The sequence below is a fragment of the Podarcis liolepis genome, assembly GCF_965112155.1.
Source record: "Podarcis liolepis genome assembly, chromosome: 17".
Lineage (NCBI taxonomy): Eukaryota > Metazoa > Chordata > Lepidosauria > Squamata > Lacertidae > Podarcis > Podarcis liolepis.
In genome coordinates this window covers 33557864-33578829 of record NC_139571.1, presented here as the reverse complement: position 1 = coordinate 33578829, position 20966 = coordinate 33557864, and the positions used below count along the sequence as shown (strand labels likewise).

The 20966-nt window shown below is 41.3% G+C and overlaps 1 protein-coding gene across 2 annotated transcripts in view; it reads left to right on the top strand.

The window, feature by feature from the left end:
- Positions 1 to 20966, top strand: part of DNAH6 (dynein axonemal heavy chain 6) — a 132101-nt gene that overhangs the window by 13043 nt on the left and 98092 nt on the right. The window contains exons 4-21 of one of the 2 annotated variants that reach the window (XM_083481342.1): positions 1226 to 1476; positions 2420 to 2687; positions 3958 to 4092; positions 4186 to 4309; positions 5447 to 5591; positions 5946 to 6123; positions 6883 to 6999; positions 8533 to 8733; positions 8913 to 9033; positions 10537 to 10688; positions 12133 to 12285; positions 13392 to 13643; positions 15837 to 15965; positions 16193 to 16306; positions 16794 to 16937; positions 17411 to 17623; positions 18868 to 18960; positions 20349 to 20468. In XM_083481342.1, coding sequence (XP_083337468.1) covers positions 1226 to 1476; positions 2420 to 2687; positions 3958 to 4092; positions 4186 to 4309; positions 5447 to 5591; positions 5946 to 6123; positions 6883 to 6999; positions 8533 to 8733; positions 8913 to 9033; positions 10537 to 10688; positions 12133 to 12285; positions 13392 to 13643; positions 15837 to 15965; positions 16193 to 16306; positions 16794 to 16937; positions 17411 to 17623; positions 18868 to 18960; positions 20349 to 20468 — 2910 coding nt within the window. Of the gene's footprint in view, positions 1 to 433; positions 1477 to 2419; positions 2688 to 3957; positions 4093 to 4185; positions 4310 to 5446; positions 5592 to 5945; positions 6124 to 6882; positions 7000 to 8532; positions 8734 to 8912; positions 9034 to 10536; positions 10689 to 12132; positions 12286 to 13391; positions 13644 to 15836; positions 15966 to 16192; positions 16307 to 16793; positions 16938 to 17410; positions 17624 to 18867; positions 18961 to 20348; positions 20469 to 20966 lie in introns of those variants that run through there. The other variant, XM_083481343.1, reaches the window with a different exon arrangement.

Sequence of the window (20966 nt, the reverse complement as noted above, 5' to 3'; positions counted from 1 at the left end):
CCAGTATAGCCTGCACAATGCATAGGATCATTCTGAACCAGTATAGCCTGCACATTGCAGGTGGCAGCCATTTCGTACAGGGTTTCCGTTCCCGGCCCCTGTGTGTGTAGGTGGAGCGCATATGAGTGTGTCTTGTTCCACCCCACCCTCGTTCTGCCTTCTAGGTCCAAAATGACCTGCGTGTCAATGATCCTGCATCAACTGGATGCGCGTAAGATGGTAGCCACCTATATGTATTTGGCTGGACTTCCTTGTTCCTGTTAATTGGAGATAATAGTGTGTAAAAAAAGGCAGTCCAGGGCAGTCTCCACAGCTTCCATTTGCAATATCTACCTCAGATGGGAGGAGTAGCACAGAAGAGATTTTGGCTGTTTGCTCTTTTTCCTTATATCAAAAGCTGCATTAAAACATGCTTTAAATGGTTCTCATCTTCCCAGAACGACAGGCTTCTTTTTAAGGCCAAGTTGCAGTCAATTCTCTTTTTTCCAATTTCTGTTTTATTTTTATGATAATGTTAAATAGCTCTGAAACAGGTTGCACGTTCAGTATTTTATTTCTGTGACAACAACTTTTGAAAGATTGTATATTATTTTTCATCTACAAATTAATTTCATCTATTAATTTCATCTACAAATTAATTTCACGTTAGCTGAGTTTGGATGTGAAGCTAAACTATTATTTGACATTATGTGCAAAAACAGCTGTGAACACTGCCTCTTACCCTTTCCTTCTCTGGTATAGTTATGAAAAGGAGGTTGGAAGCTTCTGCTTATTGCTTTAAATAAACCAGTTTATGGTTACCTGGCATATGAACTGGGGGAAACTCTGGTTAGTTTAAAGTATGGTTTGTTGAAACAAACCAAGATCATCAAACACTCTTAAAGGAACCAAAGTTTAAACTAATCAGACTTCCTCTGAAGTGTGGACATAACATGAAACAATGGTTAGTTTAAAACAGGAAGTGAAAGTCTCCCTGCGATTGTGCTGGAGAAGGGGAAAGGGGAGTTTGCTAGCCCAAAGCTAGCTGCTGCACATTGTGTAAAATAAAAAAAAGCCAACTGCCATGTTAACCAGCCCTTATTAACACAATTGTTATAGAGGCAGTTTTATAATTTTGCATACGTATCTGCAAGAAGGTACTGAGTTTTTCAAAAGTTGCAAAAAAAATATATTAGGGAATCAACTGAACAAGAAGAATTTGAAGATCTATACTTTCCTTTTACAGTTAATGAGTGACAAGGCGGCGCGAGTTCCCACTCCTCCTAAACAGCCACGTGGTGTGGTAAAACTAAGTGCTTGCCTACCAAGTGCCTCTCCTGTTCGTAAATTTAAGGAACCAGAAGATGTTATTAAAGCTAATATTACAGAACCTCTCGAAATTGTAAGGATAATATGTCAGAACAAACATCTTGGATTCCTATACATGACTCCTGCAGTGCCTAGGTCATCAAATGAATATGATTGTTATAACCTGAAGTGAGTAGCTCAATTTCTATTTTATTATGCTCAGTTTTAAATACAGTAATGTTAACTTTGATGCGAATTAAAATTTTACTTTATTACAATACCTGCCTCCTTTCTGATGCTGGCTAATTCTCTTGTGGTCTTTACTCAGTGGGGGGGGGGGGTATGAAACCTAGCATATAGCATACTGTTTGATTTATTTTTCTTATCCAATAGGTGTATTGTTGAACTCACATCATGGATATTTTGATGGAATAATACTACTAATAAGGCTTTGCACTTACATTTTAAAGCTTGGCTTCTTTGCTCTCTTTTTTCTTTAGAAAGGGGAGAGTTGCTTTCAAACAGTTGGTCAATAGACCAATTAGTTTGTACAGCTTAAGGGTTGATGTTATTTTTAATTGCTTATTCTCTCTTCATAGTAAGGTCCCAGGGCAGGTTACAACAATATTAAAATAAAATATTAAAAACAGTTAAAACAATATACAATCAGATGTATAGAGTGGTTCCTAAAATGTATACCTTACCGATGCCAAGGTTGGCATAAAGAGCTATGAATTTGGCATACAGCCAGTGCTTTTTCCCCTAAAAAAATGTTTAGGGGTACTCTCATTTTCCTACTCATATTGAAATACTGCCCCTCAATGAGGCCAAACTTAGATTCATAAAATGTTTAGGGGTATGCATACCCCTGCGTTCCCCCAGAAAAAAGCACTGCATACAGCAATAGTGATACAGTGATGATGCTAGGTGAACCTTTGTGGGGAGTAATTCCACAATTTAGAGAAAGTCATCTTCCAGGCTCCCATTCCCTGCGCTTATGAAATGGGTTGGAGGAGTTGTGCTTTCCCCCTCCCATTAATACAGAATTGGCAACAGGATAGGTGCAGTGGAGCGATAGGAAAACACCGATCTCGAGTTCTGTTAAATTCAAATGTTTTCCTTTCTCTTTTAGAATCGTAACTTACGACTGCGTTAACAAAAATGACTACTACACGATTAGCCCGAATGCAGTTATTCACACGTATAACGGAGAGGTTGAATATCTGGAGCTTGAACGCTGGGAGCAGGAATATCTATATCACAGAGCACTTTCCAAAATTACTATATTCACTATATTTCGCAAATGGAAGGCCTTTAACGTATGGAGGAAACATGTCCGCTCCAAGACGATTCATTTTTACCGCAAAGCTCTACAGAAGAACTTATTCATTGTTAATGCTGTATGTATTTCAATGGTGTGGGGTGTGTGTGTGTGTGTGTGTGTGTGTATAACCCCTGAAGTAATGCATATGAAGGACCTTGAACACTCAGGTAGACAATCTGTGGCAGAACAACCACCACATTCCCTTCAATGGCCTGGTAGCTCGCTGTAGTCAGGGTAGATGGCGGGTATGTGTGGTTGGCTTAATTTGTTTCTTTCATGCACCTTTCCTCCTTCCTGGCAGGAGTATCTCATGAGAATCCCACCCCTGGAAGCAGGGAAAAGCAGCTTTCACCAACTACACCTTCTTTCAATCTCCATTCTCCCCCCCCCCCCAATCTGCTTATGAGAATTAGCTGACTTCCTGGACCGGCATAAGAGGCAGTGCAGAAGGCTAAAGGAGGAATGGGCAAAAATTGCCTCCTGCTTTCAGCTGATATGATCCCCTGCTGGATCTCAATCCCGTTCATGAATGGAAAGGGACATCTAGTTAGGATCTAAGCTGTTTGCTTCAATTGGAGAGAATTTAATGTCAGCTCTGGGGCTGTTGTGGCTCTGGGCCTATTTTGGAGGTATGTTAGAAGAATGACTTTGAATTCTGTGGCTTCCCTGACACATACCAAACATACCTTATTCCTGGCCACCACCATCAGTGGAACAGTGACTGGGGAAGCCTTCAGCAGTGGACCTCCACTCATGGGCCTATAGTGTTCCCCTCAGCTGCCCTCCAAGGGAAGTGGATTATTTCTCTCCAAAGTTGTATATAAAATCAATTATAAGGTTTATTTTTTATTTTTACAGAGGTTTTAATGCTAAACTACATTATGAAACATATGCATGCTAAAATTATAATAAATTTAAATTTTCCTGTTGCTGAGATATATTGAAATTATCATACCTTTGGTTCTGTTATGCCAGACATAAATCAGTATAGAAAGCTGCTGAAGTTCGTAATCTAAAAAGTTATTCTTCCATTTACAGAAGGAGTTATTCTGCGAATGGAAGGGCCTTTGATACAGCAGATATTAACAGAAAGTGAGAGTTGAATTTCACTGATCCTTGTCCCTAGTAGCCCCCTCTGCTGTTTCTTACTCTGTTCTGTAGTAGTTTTTAAGGGTGCTGCAGACGGAATGGAGAATTAACAAAGATCACCCGTCCTTAGTTGGTACTGTGGGTACCTATTCTGTACATGGTCTTCTGGAAACCCATTGTTTCAAAAAAATGACAATGCTAATAGAGTTTTAGGGCTTTAACTTTTGTCTCACTAACACTTTCTGACTTTTTTGTAGTGTCTGAGACCAGCAATACTTAACATCCAAGAAATGTGTTACCGGCTCAGCGATATGGCACTTTGTCAAATTGAAAAGGGCTATTTATATACCCTGATGGAATTTAAAGGTACTCAGTTCAGCCAGCTAAAAGATGTAAGTGGGTTTCATTGGTTCAGTTTATCAAGATTTCATATAAATCTTATTTCTTAGCTTTAATATCAATTATTCCTCTACCTGCACTTTCAGGTGGCAGCTCATCTGTCAGAGTTCAGGGAATTAGCTAAAGAAGTGGTTAGAGGTGCATGTCGAACTACACTGCTCGAAGCTGGTTTCACTCCTGATGATTACTTTTATGCAACAGAGAGTACAGGTACAAATGTGACATTTAAAAAACAATTTCAGGGTCCTTATTCTAGTTGCAAGGAATTAGTCCCAATTCAGACATAAATGAAAGAAACTGCACAAGCTTTTTTTTTAAAAAAAATTATTTATACTTTTCAAATTTATACATTTCATTAATTTTACAATCCATTTAACAGTTCAGAATTTGACTTCCCCCTTTTTCTGCGGTTCCTTAAATTTATTTTTCATGCATATCCAAATTCATTTAATTTGCTCATTTAATTATCTACTGTAACTATATGCTCTTATAAAACTGCAGGTTGTTACAATAATCCTGCTAATGTTTTTATCTGTTTACAATTTATCTGTAAATATTCAATAAACCATTTCCATTCTTTTATAGTTTGTTATCTTGATTTCTTATTCTTTGATCCTTGAGCTCTTATGTTGTCTCTGTCTCTTCTTCCTTCAGACGTGTGAAGAGAAGATCAAACACTTGATTTTGAAATAATCATGGTTCCCCTTGACATCTGAATCTAGGGAACTGTGGTTAGTTAAAACATGCCAGGTTCAGATGGTGATATATCCTGGCTTATTAACAAACAATAGCATTAAGTAACTGAGATCTGAGCAGGCTTGTTCATGTAAGGGTAAACTATGGAAAATGGGGTCATTGATGAATTGCAGCAAAGGGTATCACAGAATATTACAAAATTTAATGTCTAAGACTGAATATGTTAGGTTTGCCTCCAATTGCTACATAGGATTTTAGCAAACTTTCTTAATGACATTGTACCAGATGTTGTTATATGTAGCAAATAATTGCTTCCCCCGCCCCTATGATCAACTGAGTGTGAGCGAAATGATTCTTATCACTGTAGAAATACAGTGGTACCTCGGGTTACATACGCTTCAGGTTACAGACTCCGCTAACCCAGAAATAGTGCTTCGGGTTAAGAACTTTGCTTCAGGATGAGAACAGAAATTGTGTTCTGGCGGTGCAGCAGGAGGCCCCATTAGCTAAAGTGGTGCTTCAGGTTAAGAACAGTTTCAGGTTAAGTACGGAACTCCGGAACGAATTAAGTACTTAACCCGAGGTACCACTGTATTGGTTTAGCTTAGTACTTCAAATGGTTTCAGTAACATGTGCTTTTATTTCCTCCAGAACAGGTAACAACGGTAACAGGAAGACTAAATGCTGGAAGTGCCATTATTCGTCGTTCTGACAAAGATCCTTATGGTGACCAAGCTGAAAAAATGACGTATACTGAACAGGCCAACAAAAGGGCTACTTGTGAAAGGCTGACATGGTTGGTATTTGGCTCTTTGCAGGTCCACGTGTAATAGTGAGCGCTCACACCTTCTTCGGGGGTGCCCTTTGCGGGACTGCACACAGCACCGCGGCCCCTTGGGACCCACCAGTTGGCTGGGCTGGCCTGCCTCCATGTGTTAGTCATTGGAGGTTCCTGCCAAACCTCAGTTAACCAATCAGCCCCGGCGGTCAGTATAAGAATGTATTTTAGTGGAAGTGCTTCTTGCAAGTGAGATGGCTCTAATCCTAAGTGTCTGTACATTCACAAATATATTCACTTTGCATTTACTCCTGGCAAAGTCTCAGTTTCAGTAAAAATGAAGGGCTCTGATACATTGTTCTTTCCTTCCAGCTTTATTCGTCTTGCTGACTACCTTATAGTGAACACTTTGCATGTCTTGGCAGTAAAATCTGTCACTGCTCTTTTGAATTACCTCACTGAAAAGTTGAAAAAGACACCTCCTGCAGACCTCATTCGGAAGTGGAATACGGAAGAAACGCCACCTGAAGTTGCTGTTGTGGAAAAGAAGGTAAGGTCTGAGTTGTTTGAAACAGTTTGCTCCATCACATTGTCCATCGTCACTACAGTGGTACCTCAGACTTCGCGCCCGGCTCCCGATGGCTGCGCAGAGCTGCGCTGAGCCCAGGACTGCAGGCAGCTCTGCGCAGCCATCGGGAGCCGGGGGGGACTTCGTGCCCCGCTCCCGATGGTCGCGCAGAACTGCGCTGAGCCCGGGACTGCAGGCAGCTCTGCGCAACCCTCGGAGCCGGTCTCCCGAGGGTTGCGCAGAGCTTCCTGAAGCCTGGAGAGCGAGAGGGGTCGGTCCGACCCCTCTCGCTCTCCAGGCTTCAGCAAAAGCCTGCATTCGCTCCATAGGATGCACACACATTTCCCCTTCATTTTTGGAGGGGAAAATGCGTGTCCTATAGGGCGAAAAATACAATAATAAATGTTTTATTCTAATTCATACTGAGATGCAGTGATCTTTTGTCAATTTCCCCAAGTCATTAAGGGGTGTGTAAATAAAGTTTGATAATCCCTGTTGTCATTCAGCTATCTCCAGATTAAGATGCCCTCCCCTCCCCTCCCATCAACTTTACCTTTTTGAGAATATACATACAATTAGCAAATTTGTGGACATTTGAGAATACGGACATGACAATAACACTGTTGTGGGCTTTTCACCTACTTTTTCTTGTTGTCAGTGTGTTAGGCCAGAGAAAATGAAATCTTGTTTCTAACCTAGGAATTTATATTCATTTTCTGATTTTGGTTTGTTTTGTTTTAGGGAACTTCAGTGATTATAGGAGCGGAGGACGAAGAGTCACTTACTCCCATGTTTCTTCTAGAGCTAATTTTAGAGATCAATGCTCTGTTATTTGAACCAACTGTGGAGGATTACCAGGTTTAAGAATAATTTTACTTTACTTTAGATTGCTGTATGAAACTTGATTTGTCATCATAATCCTACTTTTGCACGCAGGATATAGCATTTGATTGGACATTGGGTCTGGGATGCATAGGAATCTCTCGGGTGAGCTTTTGATGGTCACGGTTCTTAGTTGGCCTGAAATCTGGCCCGGTGTTGCTGGGAATCCAGGGCAAAACAAAATGAGCAAGGCTCACCCATTATCAATTAACTGGATGATCCACATCTGGATGCAGGTAAACAGGAATGGGGGGGGGCGCGGGTGGCGCTGTGGGTTAAACCACAGAGCCTAGGACTTGCTGATCAGAAGGTCAGCGGTTCGAATCCCCGCAACAGGGTGAGCTCCTGTTGCTCGGTCCCTGCTCCTGCCAACCTAACAGTTTGAAAGCACGTCAAAGTGCAAGTAGATAAATAGGTACCGCTCCAGCGGGAAGGTAAATGGTGTTTCCGTGTGCTGCTCTGGTTCGCCAGAAGCGGCTTAGTCATTCTGGGCACATGACCCAGAAGCTGTACGCCGGCTCCCTCGTCCAATAAAGCGAGATGAGCACCGCAACCCCAGAGTCGGTCACGACTGGAGCTAATGGTCAGGGGTCCCTTTACCCTTTAAACAGGGATGGAGCTAACAGCATTGCAGAAGGAAGCATGTGAAGGGGCTTGCTATATAGTGACAGAGGCTGCAGAGAGGAGTGACCATGTAGCAAAGTTATCTGACTAGTATTCAGAGGCAGGAGTGCCAGCCTTCATACCGAAGGACCCATGGGGACCTCTTCGTAGACCTACCAGTTCTCCAGCGATGCAAAATAATGATGATCAGGGATCAGCAAGTCTTGGTTTGTTTTTGTTATGACCGGAGGAAGATTTAGCGGAGCACAACCAGTTCAGTCGCACTGGGCACAGAGTCTCTGGAATGCTGCCGTTATGATTTAGAATGGAGCATGAGAGGCAGAGGAGCGCTTAATTTGGGTGTCGCCCAGAGCACCACTGAAATTTGAGACCCCAAGATCCGCCACTGCCAAGACCCTCTCCTCCAGAGAGAGGGGGAAAGGGTTTTCTGATATTACACTGAGATTGAGACCCAGCGTAACTGTGGATATGAACTCCTCCCCTCCTCCCCAGCTGAGGAGAAGGATGTGGCAAGGCCAGTATTGGACACTGTCTGCCTCTGAATACTAGAAAATGAGTGGGCTCATGACCTGCTTGCGTGATTCCCATAGGCATTGCAACATAGTGGGTGGGAGAATGAGCTAAATACAAGAAACCCTATGGTTTGAATATTATCTGTGTCATGAAGGCAACACACCTTCTCTCAGCCTGAGACCCCTCTCCCACCTGCAGTGTGGGGATAATAATGCCTACCTTGCGGTATCGTTGTAAATATTGCAACAGTGGTGTGTGAAGAGCATTGAACACTTTAAAAACGCTATACAAATACTAAGTATTGTTTTTCATTTTCAGATTCTTCCAGTACAACCAGCGTTTTTTATACATTTCTTCTATTTTGCCCAACAGGATGGAATGTCAGACATTGTGAATCAGTTTCAGGCAACTGTGTTATCTGTTGCAAACCTTGTTCCTGATAGATATTTTGATGCTTTTACTCGCCCTGTTATTAACAACAAAATTGAAGAAAAAACATGTGGTGAAGGACCAAGCTTGGCAATAATGTTCAAAGATGATAGACATCTCCAGAACATTATCTCACAAATAAAGGTATAGACCACCTTTTGTGGAAGCCTATTTACATTCCTGTTCTCTCTTTGAAATGGCAAGCTGGTGCCACTCCCCATGTCAGCTTATGAGTAAATAAGCACCCCAGCTTGTCACTTGTCCCTTATTGAATCTCTTGCCCTCAATATTATTATGATTAAATATTTTCTGTTAATGTTTAGGAAACAATCTATTCAGGATTTGAAGCAGTCAACTTGTATGCATCTACTTTTGAAAAGTTTCGTTTATTTTTCAAAGAAAATGAAAGCCTTGATTTGGAAGCTCTGAAGAAAGAAGAACCTGGTAAAATTTGTTTCATAGCTTGCTAGGTATTTTTGAAGCCACTCAGTAGTGCATTCAGTGATCTGTTTAGCAGGCTGGATTATGCAAGCAAACATCCATATAGTTTTCATAACGTTCCTGACAACAGAGATTCTTTAGACGTGATCTTCAGAAGAAATTTGTTCTGTTAGAGTGATCCTATATTTCTTATATGGGACGCGGGTAGCACTGTGGGTTAAATCACAGAGCTAGGGTTTGCCGATCAGAAGGTCGGCGATTCGAATCCCCGCAACAGGGTGAGCTCCCGTTGCTCGGTCCCAGCTCCTGCCAACATAGCAGTTCAAAAACATGAAGTGCAAGTAGATAAATAGGTACCACTCCAGCGGGAAGGTAAAAGGTGTTTCCGTGCGCTGCTCTGGTTCGCCAGAAGCGGCTTAGTCATGCTAGCCACATGACCCAGAAGCTGTATGCCGGCTCCCTCGGCCAGTAAAACGACCCAGAAGCTGTATGCCGGCTCCCTCGGCCAGTAAAACGAGATGAGTCGTCCGCGACTGGACCTAACGATCAGAGTTCCCTTTACCTTCATATTTCTTATGCATGTCATATGGTGAACCAGTTGTGATGTACTAACTATTTGTGAGCTACAAAATTCCCGTTTCAAATTGCAGCTTAATTATGAACTCACTAGGCAGCCTTAGGCAAGCTGTTATTCTCCCAGCCTTAGCCCATGAAGCCAGTCCCTCTCAGGCAGAGGAAATCCTTCCTAACTGTACTCCTGCTTGTTCAGAGATAAGGTTCCTTTAATAAGAGTTGCTTTCCATTTCACCTTTTAGGCATCATTCTGGCAGGAGTTGCCCCCTGCTCCCAGAGCTTTTCTGTCCCCTGCGGTTCTGGCACTTAATGAATATGGAAAGGGAGTCCCCATATTTTTAAAAAAATGCGGGGTTGGTGGAGGAGAGGTTGGCTAAGAGTATTTGCCTTGAGCTAAGTCGTGAACCCTGTTGCAAGTGAGGCATGGGCCCCACATTACCTTTTTCCTCCTTTGCTCCTATATCACTCGGGGAGCTTTCCTCTTGCTCTTTTCTACTTCTCATACCCATGCTAAGCACATGGAGCTGGGAGTTGTTCAAACTTTTTCTATGTTTCAACTTCATAATGTACCAGGGCTACAAGGGGCTCCCTGCACACAAAAGGGACGAAGCTTTCTTAATTTGCACAAGCCCTGCCTGTAGATCAAGCGGGAGGAGATAACTCACTTTGGATGCCCTCCACTCACCAATTAAAAGAAATATACATTCATGACAAGTTTTTATGTTGTGAACTTCCCTGAGATCTACAGATAAAGGACGATATACACATTTAATAAAATAATAAGTTCCTACCATTCCTCTTTTGCCAATGGGGTGATGGTGGTCAGGATATTACACCCACCCCGACTGAATATAGAAGACAACTGGGGAAATGTTTCTCTAAAGCACCTGAAAATGTAATGACGATATTACACATCTTTTATATAATAAACAGATGTTAAATTCTTTGCTGAACAACTGGAGAAGTATCACAGACAACACAAAGAAGCTGTGGCCATTAAACAGAAGAGGAACATAGGCTTGTTCCTCATAGATGCACAAAAGCTGAAAGACAAACTGATTCCATCACCAAAGCGCTGTTTGGAGGTAAATCTATCAATCACTTTAATACCAAACTTGGGAGGCCTCAATTTGGCAGTGAAATGGCGCCGTACAAACATAAGATAGTGGCTTCTGCTTCCTCAGGTTATGGTTCAGATGTGTTGAAATACATTAGTTTGTAAATTAAAAACGGAAACAAAATATGTTTGAAAACCTTAAAAGGCCTGACAAGAACTTGGTCATAACGACTTCCAGATTTGGAGAATACTGAGGACAGTTCAGCCACAGATTGCTGAAAATCACTGATGCCAGCTGAAAAAAAAAACCACACGAAGAGAAAATAGTATAGAAATATAATAATCAGATGACATTTGGCAAAACCATTAGTGACTAGAAACCTGGCAAAACTTAACACCAGCATAAATTAAGCCAGCGTAGGCTACTCCTATTCCAAACTCTGTTCAGGAGGAATTTGATTTACACTACCCTTTTTGCAGGCCATGTTCTACTGGGTTTCTATGCCACATGGCTGATCTGAAAGGGGTTTGGAATAGGTGTCAGTCTCTCCTTGCCCTGTTTCCTCTTCCTGTTTTGGAAACTTGCACTGGGTTAAGTTCCACCTACTGAGCCCCAGGTGTGCTGGGGTTGAGAGATTTAACTGACATATCTCTGGCTCAACTTAGTTGAAAGACCTATGCTGGCAGAGCCCCAACTGTGACTGAGCTCAACTGGGAAAGATTCACCAAATTCAGATTCTCATCCTGGCTGATCATGGCTTTGCATTGCTTTGCTAGAGTTTTTTGTTAAGTTTTTTTGTTTAGCCCATGACATGGAAGAGGAGGGGACAGAGGGTGAACAAAGAACTGGGGGCTCTTCCCATACTTTGGATGCCCTTTGGACCGCTGTTTTCCCCCCAGGAACTCTTCTCATTTTGAGACTGAGAGTTTGTTTGGACGATGGGTGAGAACCCAGAGAGGAAGGGCGTGACAGAAGGAAAATGAATTGATATCAATTTTATATGTATTTGTAACTTTGTATGAGGGGACGCGGGTGGCGCTGTGGGTTAAACCACTGAGCCTCTTGGGCTTGCCGATCAAATGGTCGGCAGTTTGAATCCCTGTGATGGGGTGAGCTCCCATTGTTCGGTCCCAAACAGACAAACGCTGGCTCCCTTGGCCTTTAACGCAAGATGAGCGCGGCAACCCCTTTACCTTTGTATGATGTAACGTTTTTATACATAACTGTATTTTGTAATATTTTTGTTTAAGCGGGCTGTTAATTGCATCAGTTTTCTGTACACCACTTACAGATATTTTTAATATAGTAAGTGGTACATCACTGATGTAAATAATAAATAAAAATAATGGATGTATTGCAAGGTGCGAAGTCTTAACTAAGAAACTGATTCTTGTGAATTAGACATCATTGCCCTGATGAAACTTTCATTCTCTGCTGAAATTTTCAATTATATATATTCTTTAAATTCCAGGTTATCAATGGAATGCTTCCTGTAATTGCAAAGAAAAAAGTTACTGCCATTCTTGTTGAGGCAAATGATGCTAAATTTAAACTGGAGTTTTATCCATCTACAACAACAGAATATGTCTTTAGTTTGACGTTCCTTGATGAAATACAAGATCGGGTTAGTTCACTATAGTGATCCTACTAGGTAGCATTTACTGTCTTGGAAAGTACTTATGACAACAGTGGAAAGGAATTGTGCTTTGCTTCCTTTTGGACTCATCTACCTACCTAGCTATATAGATTGTGCTCCATTAAATTTCCCTTAAGAAATAGGAATGCTACACAAGCCATTGTGTTTAATTTGAGACTGTGTATTTCCCCAAAATGTATGATTATTGCAGGTCATGATGAGTCCCTCCTGCCCTACAAATAGCAGTGGTATCAGAAACTTACTAGTATAAAGAACTAGCAAAATGCTCACCATAAGGCTTGTATTATTGCATAGATACCTGCTGGATGCAATGTGTAGGTCCAGGTCACAAGTTTCAGGCAGGTCCCTGCTTTCAGGGGGAAAGGCTAATATTTACTTACTTGACGTATTTGGCAGCTCTAGCCAATTCGAATCATCCCTGTTGCTGTCAGCATAGACCTTTCTTCTGCATACACCTGTTCTGGATTCCAGTCTTTGGTCATACTTGAATGTCACAGAAGGTTGGGACCTGACTTTTGTACAGATGGTAGGAAAAATTACTTACCTGTATACCTGGGACGCGGGTGGCGCTGTGGGTAAAACCTCAGTGCCTAGGACTTGCCGATCGCATGGTCGGCGGTTCGAATCTCTGCGGCGTGGTGAGCTCCCGTCGTTCGGTCCCAGCTCCTGCCCACCTAGCAGTTCGAAAGCACCCTTAAGTGCAAGTAGATAAATAGGTACCGCTTTATAGCGGGAAGGTAAACGGCATTTCTGTGTGCTGTGCTGGTGCTGGCTCGCCAGAGCAGCTTCGTCATGCTGGCCACGTGACCCGGAAGTGTCGTCGGACAGTGCTGGCTCCCGGCCTCTTAAGCGAGATGAGCACGCAACCCCAGAGTTGGTCACGACTGGCCCGTACAGGCAGGGGTACCTTTACCTTTACATACTATTTAAAAGAACCCGAAGTTTACTTTTGTGCCAGTTTTCCCTCTTGCTTTTAATGTAACATTTTGTGGCAATGTAGAATATTAGCACCGATAGTGAAGATTTTCCGTGGAAGCACATTTTCAAAAGAATTAACTGATTTCCCCCCTCAGATTGAAACACTTGAAGTTGACTCAAAAGTCGTAACCAAGATGTATCAGCTTATCGAACTATATGCAGTGCCAACTCCTCCTGAAGATCTTGCTTTGTTTTCGAGTCTGAAACCATCCATCGTTGCTGTCCGAAATGCAATTGACAAATCTGTGGGTGAAAGAGATGCCAACATTGCTAGGTTCTGTCAGCTCCTAGACCTAGATGTTCAGGAACTAAATTTAGAAGTTAAAGAAGTCAAACACCTTGCTCAGGTATAGAAACATTTTTTTTGTCATGTTTATATCCTATAGAATTGCCATTATGGATTTCTGGTATTGTTTACTAGTGATTTGCCACTACCAACATTCTCCAGCACTGTGCACTGAAAGTACAGTACGCGAGATCCCCAGCTGAGTAGCAGGCCACATGCTTCGATTGCAGAAGCCCCAGGTTCAGTCTTTAGCACCTCCAAATAAAAGGAACTGTCAGATAGGCAAGGCTGGGAAAGACCCCTGCCTAGGAATCGGTTCCAGCCAAAGTAGTCAGCTGTGGGTTTGTTGGACCAATGGACTTGGTATAAGACAGTTTTAGGTGTGTCAGGGGGTCAACAAGAACGCCAAGGTTTATAACAGTGTGACGCAGCAGCTAAAAAAGCCAATGCAATTCTGGGCTGCATCAATAGGAGTATAGCATCTAGATCAAGGGAAGTAATAGTGCCACTGTATTCTGCTCTGGTCAGACCTCACCTGGAGTACTGTGTCCAGTTCTGGGCACCACAGTTCAAGAAGGACACTGACAAACTGGAACGTGTCCAGAGGAGGGCAACCAAAATGGTCAAAGGCCTGATAACGATGCCTTATGAGGAACGGCTAAGGGAGCTGGGCATGTTTAGCCCGGAGAAGAGGAGGTTAAGGGGTGATATGATAGCCATGTTCAAATATATAAAAGGATGTCACATAGAGGAGGGAGAAAGGTTGTTTTCTGCTGCTCCAGAGAAGCGGACACGGAGCAATGGATCCAAACTACAAGAAAGAAGATTCCACCTAAACATTAGGAAGAACTTCCTGACAGTAAGAGCTGTTCGACAGTGGAAGTTGCTGTGGAAGTGTGGTGGAGTCTCCTACTTTGGAGGTCTTTAAGCAGAGGCTTGACAACCATATGTCAGGAGTGCTCTGATGGTGTTTCCTGCTTGGCAGGGGGTTGGACTCGATGGCCCTTGTGGTCTCTTCCAACTCTATGATTCTATGAATTCTATGAACATTTGTAACCAACAGTGGTGTATTACCCAAACCTCCAACGACTCATGCATTGCAATGGAGGGATATTTGCCTTCTCCCTGATGGATTCTCCTCTTGCCTGGACTAGGCATGTTTCGCACTGTCCCCATTCTCAATGAACTGATGTTTTGTTTTGTGATCAGAAATCAGTATACCCATCACTCCATATAGTATTCATTTCTTAATATTGAAGATGTCACAAGCAACATCTATACTTCACTCAGTCACAGTTATGTTTTTAATTTTTATTGTTCTGTGCATTGTATTGACTCTTTATAACTGCGTATTCTCTATTTTATACCTGTATTTTCTCTACGCCCGCCCCCTCCCCAAGAGGTTCGGAGGGTGACAACATGGGAGCAGGCCTTTTCTGTGGTGGCTTCCCATCTGTGGAGTGCTCTGTCCAGAGGGGCTCACCTGGCGCCATCATTACATGTCCTTAGGCACTCGGCAAAAACATTCCTCTTTAACCAGGACTTTGGCCATTAAATAATCTATGGGGGAGCTGTTATTATGATCATTTTATTATTCTATATTATGTGTATTGTGTTTTTATTACTATGCCACGTAAATTATGTTTTTAATGTTGTTCACTGCCCTGGGATAAAGGGTGGTATATAAATCGAATGACTGAATAAATATTTTCAAAGCTCATTAGCCATAAATTAACTCCACAAAGTTCTCTGGATTATAGAGTAAGTGCTGTAATGGGCTTTGGCATAATTTGAAATTCTATTTTATGAACTTGTGGCGTGCAGAGAATGAAAGGAAAATGTTCACGGCCCCAACATAACTAATAAATTTGAACAGAGGGTGTATTTTCAAATTGGCAAAAACTTTATGGCCAGCAACATGATCTCAGCCCATTGACATGGAAAACCCAAAGCACAGCAAAAGGGCACTTTAAATGCTTTTATTTCCTGTGAACAGTTACTGAGGTATTGGCCAAGCCCTCCATCATTAGCTTAGTTAAGCAACTATTTGCCTATGTATTAAAGGAGCAGTTAATATAGAGAAATGTTGCAGTAGGGATTAGAAAGGGTAAAAGGAACTCATCGCATATGCATAGCACTGCATGTTAGAGATCATATGCTCCACTGGATTTAACAGTAATAGTTTGACATGCAGCGCTTCTATTTAAACTTTTATGAAAGCTAAATGGTAAAGCAACTTCTTGATTTTTAATAGGATCCTCAGATTTTGGATATAGCTACAGACCAGGAAAGAGTGAAACAAGTTCTAGCAGAGCTGCAAACTATTCTTGATGAGCTACAGAAACGTGCATTTACGTATAAATCCTATCAGAAGAATTTCAAGGTGAATTGGTTTCCAATTCCATGTCTGTTGTGAGGTTGAAATGGGTGTGGGGAGAGAATGAGCCCTATCTGTCTATATCTATAGTTATATCTATGTTTATATCTATGTCTAGGGCTATATCTAGGCTGTTTTCTTCAAAGATATGATAGTCGTCTTATAATATACAGAATTAGGCTATTTTCTATTATTATTGTTATTGTTATTTACACCCTACTGTTCACTCTAAGGTGGAAATGACAAGATTTGATGCTTTGGAGGAAGTTTGTGCAGAGCTGAAATTGAAACAACTGTTATGGGATTCTCTGTCTGAATGGTCAGTACTTGAAGATGAGTGGATGGAGGTAAATTGCATGCATTGCTCTTGAGATGATCAAGTATAAAGAACCTGCACTACAATTATGAATATTGTTTTTAAAAAGATTTGGGGGGTTTTGTAGGGAGATGGCTATTTATGTGTTGAGTAAGTAAAAGGCAGTAATTATTTACAAAGAGGCAGAGCTGCTCTCCCGGCACTGATGTTGCTGGGGAGCAGTGAGGTCAGGGCCACATGATGGATCTGTGTCGTGCACTATATTAGGCCTGAGAGAGCAGAATATATGAGTTGTTCTCTAAAGCTGCAAAGTTTACACACATTCAGTTTGTAATAAGTACCACTGAATAGAGTCAAGTTTACTTCTGACTAAGTATATGTAGGAACTTAGCTTTTTTGTGCCTATCATGCTTGGTATTGATTTAACTCCCTTTATTCTGGAAGAAATATCTTATAATGAACAAACTGAGTTTTCCTCATAGACTAAGCAACCCTTTTTGTAAACTCTCTTCCCACAGGCTAAATTCGATAGCTTGGATCCAGAAAACCTGAATTCTCAAGTTTCCAAGTATGCCAAATTTGTCAATCAGCTGGAAAAGGGCTTGCCACCTAATAATGTTGTGCCGCTGCTTAAGGAGAAAGTGGAGAGAATGAAAGAAAAGGTACAACTGACTTCCAGGTGTATTTCAAGGGAGAAAATATGCAATTTTGTTAAGGATGCCTTTCAAATGAACATTTCAGATTGCATCTTACTTGTAACATCATTATGACTATTTACGAAGCACCTTAAAGGCATGGCCTTCATGCAACCTAAAACAAAATGGAAGAGTTGTCAAAATGAATAGTGTAATAAGACCAAAAGGTTACAGGCCATTTCATTAGTATAAATATCTATCTAGACTAGAGTTTTTGGAATCACTCAGCCATCCTCTGATGGGGCCTTTTTGTTTCTCTAGCCTTCTTGTTTCCTTATAAAAATCATTGGTTTATATAGTAGTGCAAAAAGATTACGAAGTGCCACAGAGACTACTTGTGCAACACGTGTTATCGTGAAAGTATAGGCAGTTTGTTGATCATCTGCGCATTTTTAACAAGAAAAAGTTAAACTAAAATTCTGTGCACCTTACTCTTTTAGGTTCCTGCCATCACAGACCTTAGAAACCCTTGTTTGAGACCCAGACACTGGGCTATTATAGAACAAATAGTTGGCGCACAGCTGATAGATATGGAAAACCCGCTAACCTTAGAGAGACTCGTTCAGATCAATGCTTTTGACTACTCTCAGGAGATTCAAGATGTTTCTGGACAAGCTTCAGGAGAAGCTTCCCTGGAGGCAATTCTCAGAAAGGTACTTTTTAATCAGATGCTTTAAACACCCCCCCCCCACACCCAGTGTGGTGTAGCGGTTAAGAGTGGTAGACTCGTAATCTGGTGAACCGGGTTCGCATCCCCGCTCCTCCCCATGCAGCTGCTGGGTGACCTTGGGCTAGTCATACTTCTTTGAAGTCTCTCAGCCTCACTCACCTCACAGAGTGTTTGTTGTGGGGGAGGAAGGGAAAGGAGATTGTTAGCTGCTTTGAGACTCCTTCAAGTAGTGATAAAGCGGGATATCAAATCCAAACTCCTCCTCCTCCTCCTCCTCTTCTTCTTCTTCTTCTTCTTCTTCTTCTTCTTCTTCTTCTTCTTCACCACACCCACTTGGACTGACGACAAGTAAATAAATTGTCTATTTCATTTACTGAATCCTTGATTCAGAGCACACTTACTGAACTCTCTGGGCCATTGCCACCATTTGCAGAGACTGGTGCAACTCATGTGCCTGACAAGGCCGTGATGGACCTGGAGTGTTGTGTTTTCCCCATGAATAAATAGCTTGGGTTGGCTGACATGGAGTAGCCTCTGCTAAAGTAGTGAGGAATACAGGGATAGCAGGAGAACAGAGGGGTAGCGTACACAGAGGGAAAAGGGACAGTTTTGTTGTTGTTTTGAAGTACAGAGGAGGCACCAAGTGTCAAGATAATCACATTAACGAGACAAACAACAGGCAAAAAAATGACAGGATGATGATTGAAAAGAAAAAAAACTAAGAGAAATGTTAAAGGGAAAACAGAGAAGGTCTAAGATAAACTCTAAGTGAAAAGTTGGCTAAGTGAGGCAAAATGCACTGAAGCAAAGAGTAGAAAACACACACAAAGTACAGGCAAATCATAAAGAGAAAACACACTGGCCTGAGGAGAACAAGAAATGATGGAGCGCCAAGAAAACCAATGAAGGCAGAAAACAGAACTGGGTTACCTTAACAATTGTTTTTCTTGTTTCAACCACTAGTGGGAAACAGATCCCAACCTGGCAACCTTCTATGGTAATTAGAAAAAGGCCATTTGCTTCTTTCAGTTCTGTTAATAATGAATAAATTTTGCTTGGTATAGAAAATATGTGAACAACAGATTTTCAGTAGACATTGCAAACACCAGGGTATTGGGATGCCCCGTTTTACTGGTTTGAATAAATAAACTGAGTAAACTGCTGGTTTAACTCAGTTTATCAAACTTATTTTCAATGCTAATATAAACTGACTTTCCTCCCAACCAGGTGGATGATTCTTGGAAATTGACAGAATTCATTGTTCTTCCTCATCGCGATTCAAAAGATGTTTTTATCCTGGGTGGCACAGATGACATTCAGGTTAGGAACTGCTTTTAAAGCTGTCAGTTTTAAAGCTCATAATTTTACAGAACTCTCTTGAGTAGTGCCCATAAGGTCCAAAACTTATTAAAAATCATATATTTGTGTTTCAGCAGGTTTTTAAAATTTTTTTATTTTAATTTATGACAAGATATGGTACGGTTTTTCACAAGTAAAGCAGGCTTTGTCAAAGCTTCCAGCAACAGAGTGCAATGTGTTGGTGCGAGGCAGGGAAGAGTTTTAGTCCTTTCCTCTACAGACTCCCATTTTTAAAATAGAGCCATTCTACTGCCTGCTTTGTACGTGAATAGTGCAGATAAATGGGGGGGGGGGAGTATTTACAGCAGCCTCATCACACCTAGTTTGGCTTGTTCAAATCAGTGGGACAGATATGAGCATGTTCTTAGCTCTCTGGTTGAAATTCCTAGGCTTACAAGTGCTTAAATTTGCCATGATCAAATGGTTTCTGCTTAGTAACTTCCGTTCCAGCTTTAAACACTGGCTGGCATCATGAGCCAACATAGGAAGATAATCATGTCCCTATGGCATCATCATCAGTATTAGTATTACTCCACCCATTTGACTGGGCAGCTTCCAACCAACTGTAAAAGCATAATAAAACATCAAGCATTAAAAACGTCCCTATACAGGGCAACATACTTTGGCATTGCTATTCTGGCCAAACACATTATGGCACAACAGAACAATTTTATGTGCATGTTCAAAGCATTTGGACTAGCATGAAGTTGATTTCTGCCATGTCTGTCCAACACTACATGCCTAAAATCTGGTATTAAATTTTTAATATTGATATTCCCATGTCAAGTAGAAGTAACAGAATGGGCTTGCCCCACTAAACAAGCATGCCATGATTGTAGCTATGTTGACACAAATCACTATTTTGTTGCAACTGTACACATCTATTATGATTGGGATTCAAGTTTTGATTTCATTAACAGACCTGTTGCAGAGACTTTGTTTAAGTATGAAAGTGTTTTACTTAAGTGATACATTTTAATATCGAAAAAAACTTTATTAGTTTCTGGTCTGCAACAATAGGAAGCTCCAACATATCTTTTCTGGAGTTGGTGGCTCTCCATATACATATGAAAGTCTATCCATGGACTGGCATTTCTAAGAGATTGTAGGGGGAGGAGTTAATTTCCTGTGGTTTTGAAAAGATTAGGGCTGCAGCTTTAATTGATTTAACGAGTAGATCAGTCAACTAACACTTTAGCTGGGAAACTAGTCTGGGCTAATTTTAATTGGTGAGAACACATTTTAATTGGTGAGACTGAGAGAACAATTTTCATACCTTGTATTTAGCCATTTACTGCTGGGAACTCAGTTGTCAAAACTGAGAATTCTGTTTATTGTTTTCCTTCAAGGTCATTCTAGATGACAGTATGATCAATGTGGCAACAATAGCATCTTCACGATACGTAGGCCCTCTCAAGGCGCGAGTTGATGAATGGCAAAAGCAACTCTCTTTATTCAGTCAGACGTTGGTGAGTGTCACCTTATTTAAAAGCATGCTCATTGCCTTTAGTGTTAGCAATAAAAGAGGAAAAGTAATCTTGGAATATGTTACTGTTTCTTAGAAGTTACCCTTTACCTTTGACAAGAGAGTGTTTAAATATCAACTTGGTGATAGTAACATACCTGCATAGGAAGGATTATTGATGATCATGTAATTCATATCCATCTATAGAAGCAATATTGATTCTTTATGGTTTATTCAGTAATGGCCTGCAAAAGCATGTAAGTAGGACAGCAACAGTGTTTGCAAAAGACACTGAATTATTTAAATCTGCGAAGAGTTAACAGAAAAGTGTGAAAGTGCTATTTGGAGATGATACTGAAGTGGCAGCTGCAGCTCAGCATTGTTTGCAGGGGGTGGGGGGGAGAATCATCCCAATTTTACTTATAAAATATGGTATTCAGATTTTTTTTTTGCTTCTACAAATTAGTTGTATGCTGTTGGAGGAATGATGAATAGTACTTCT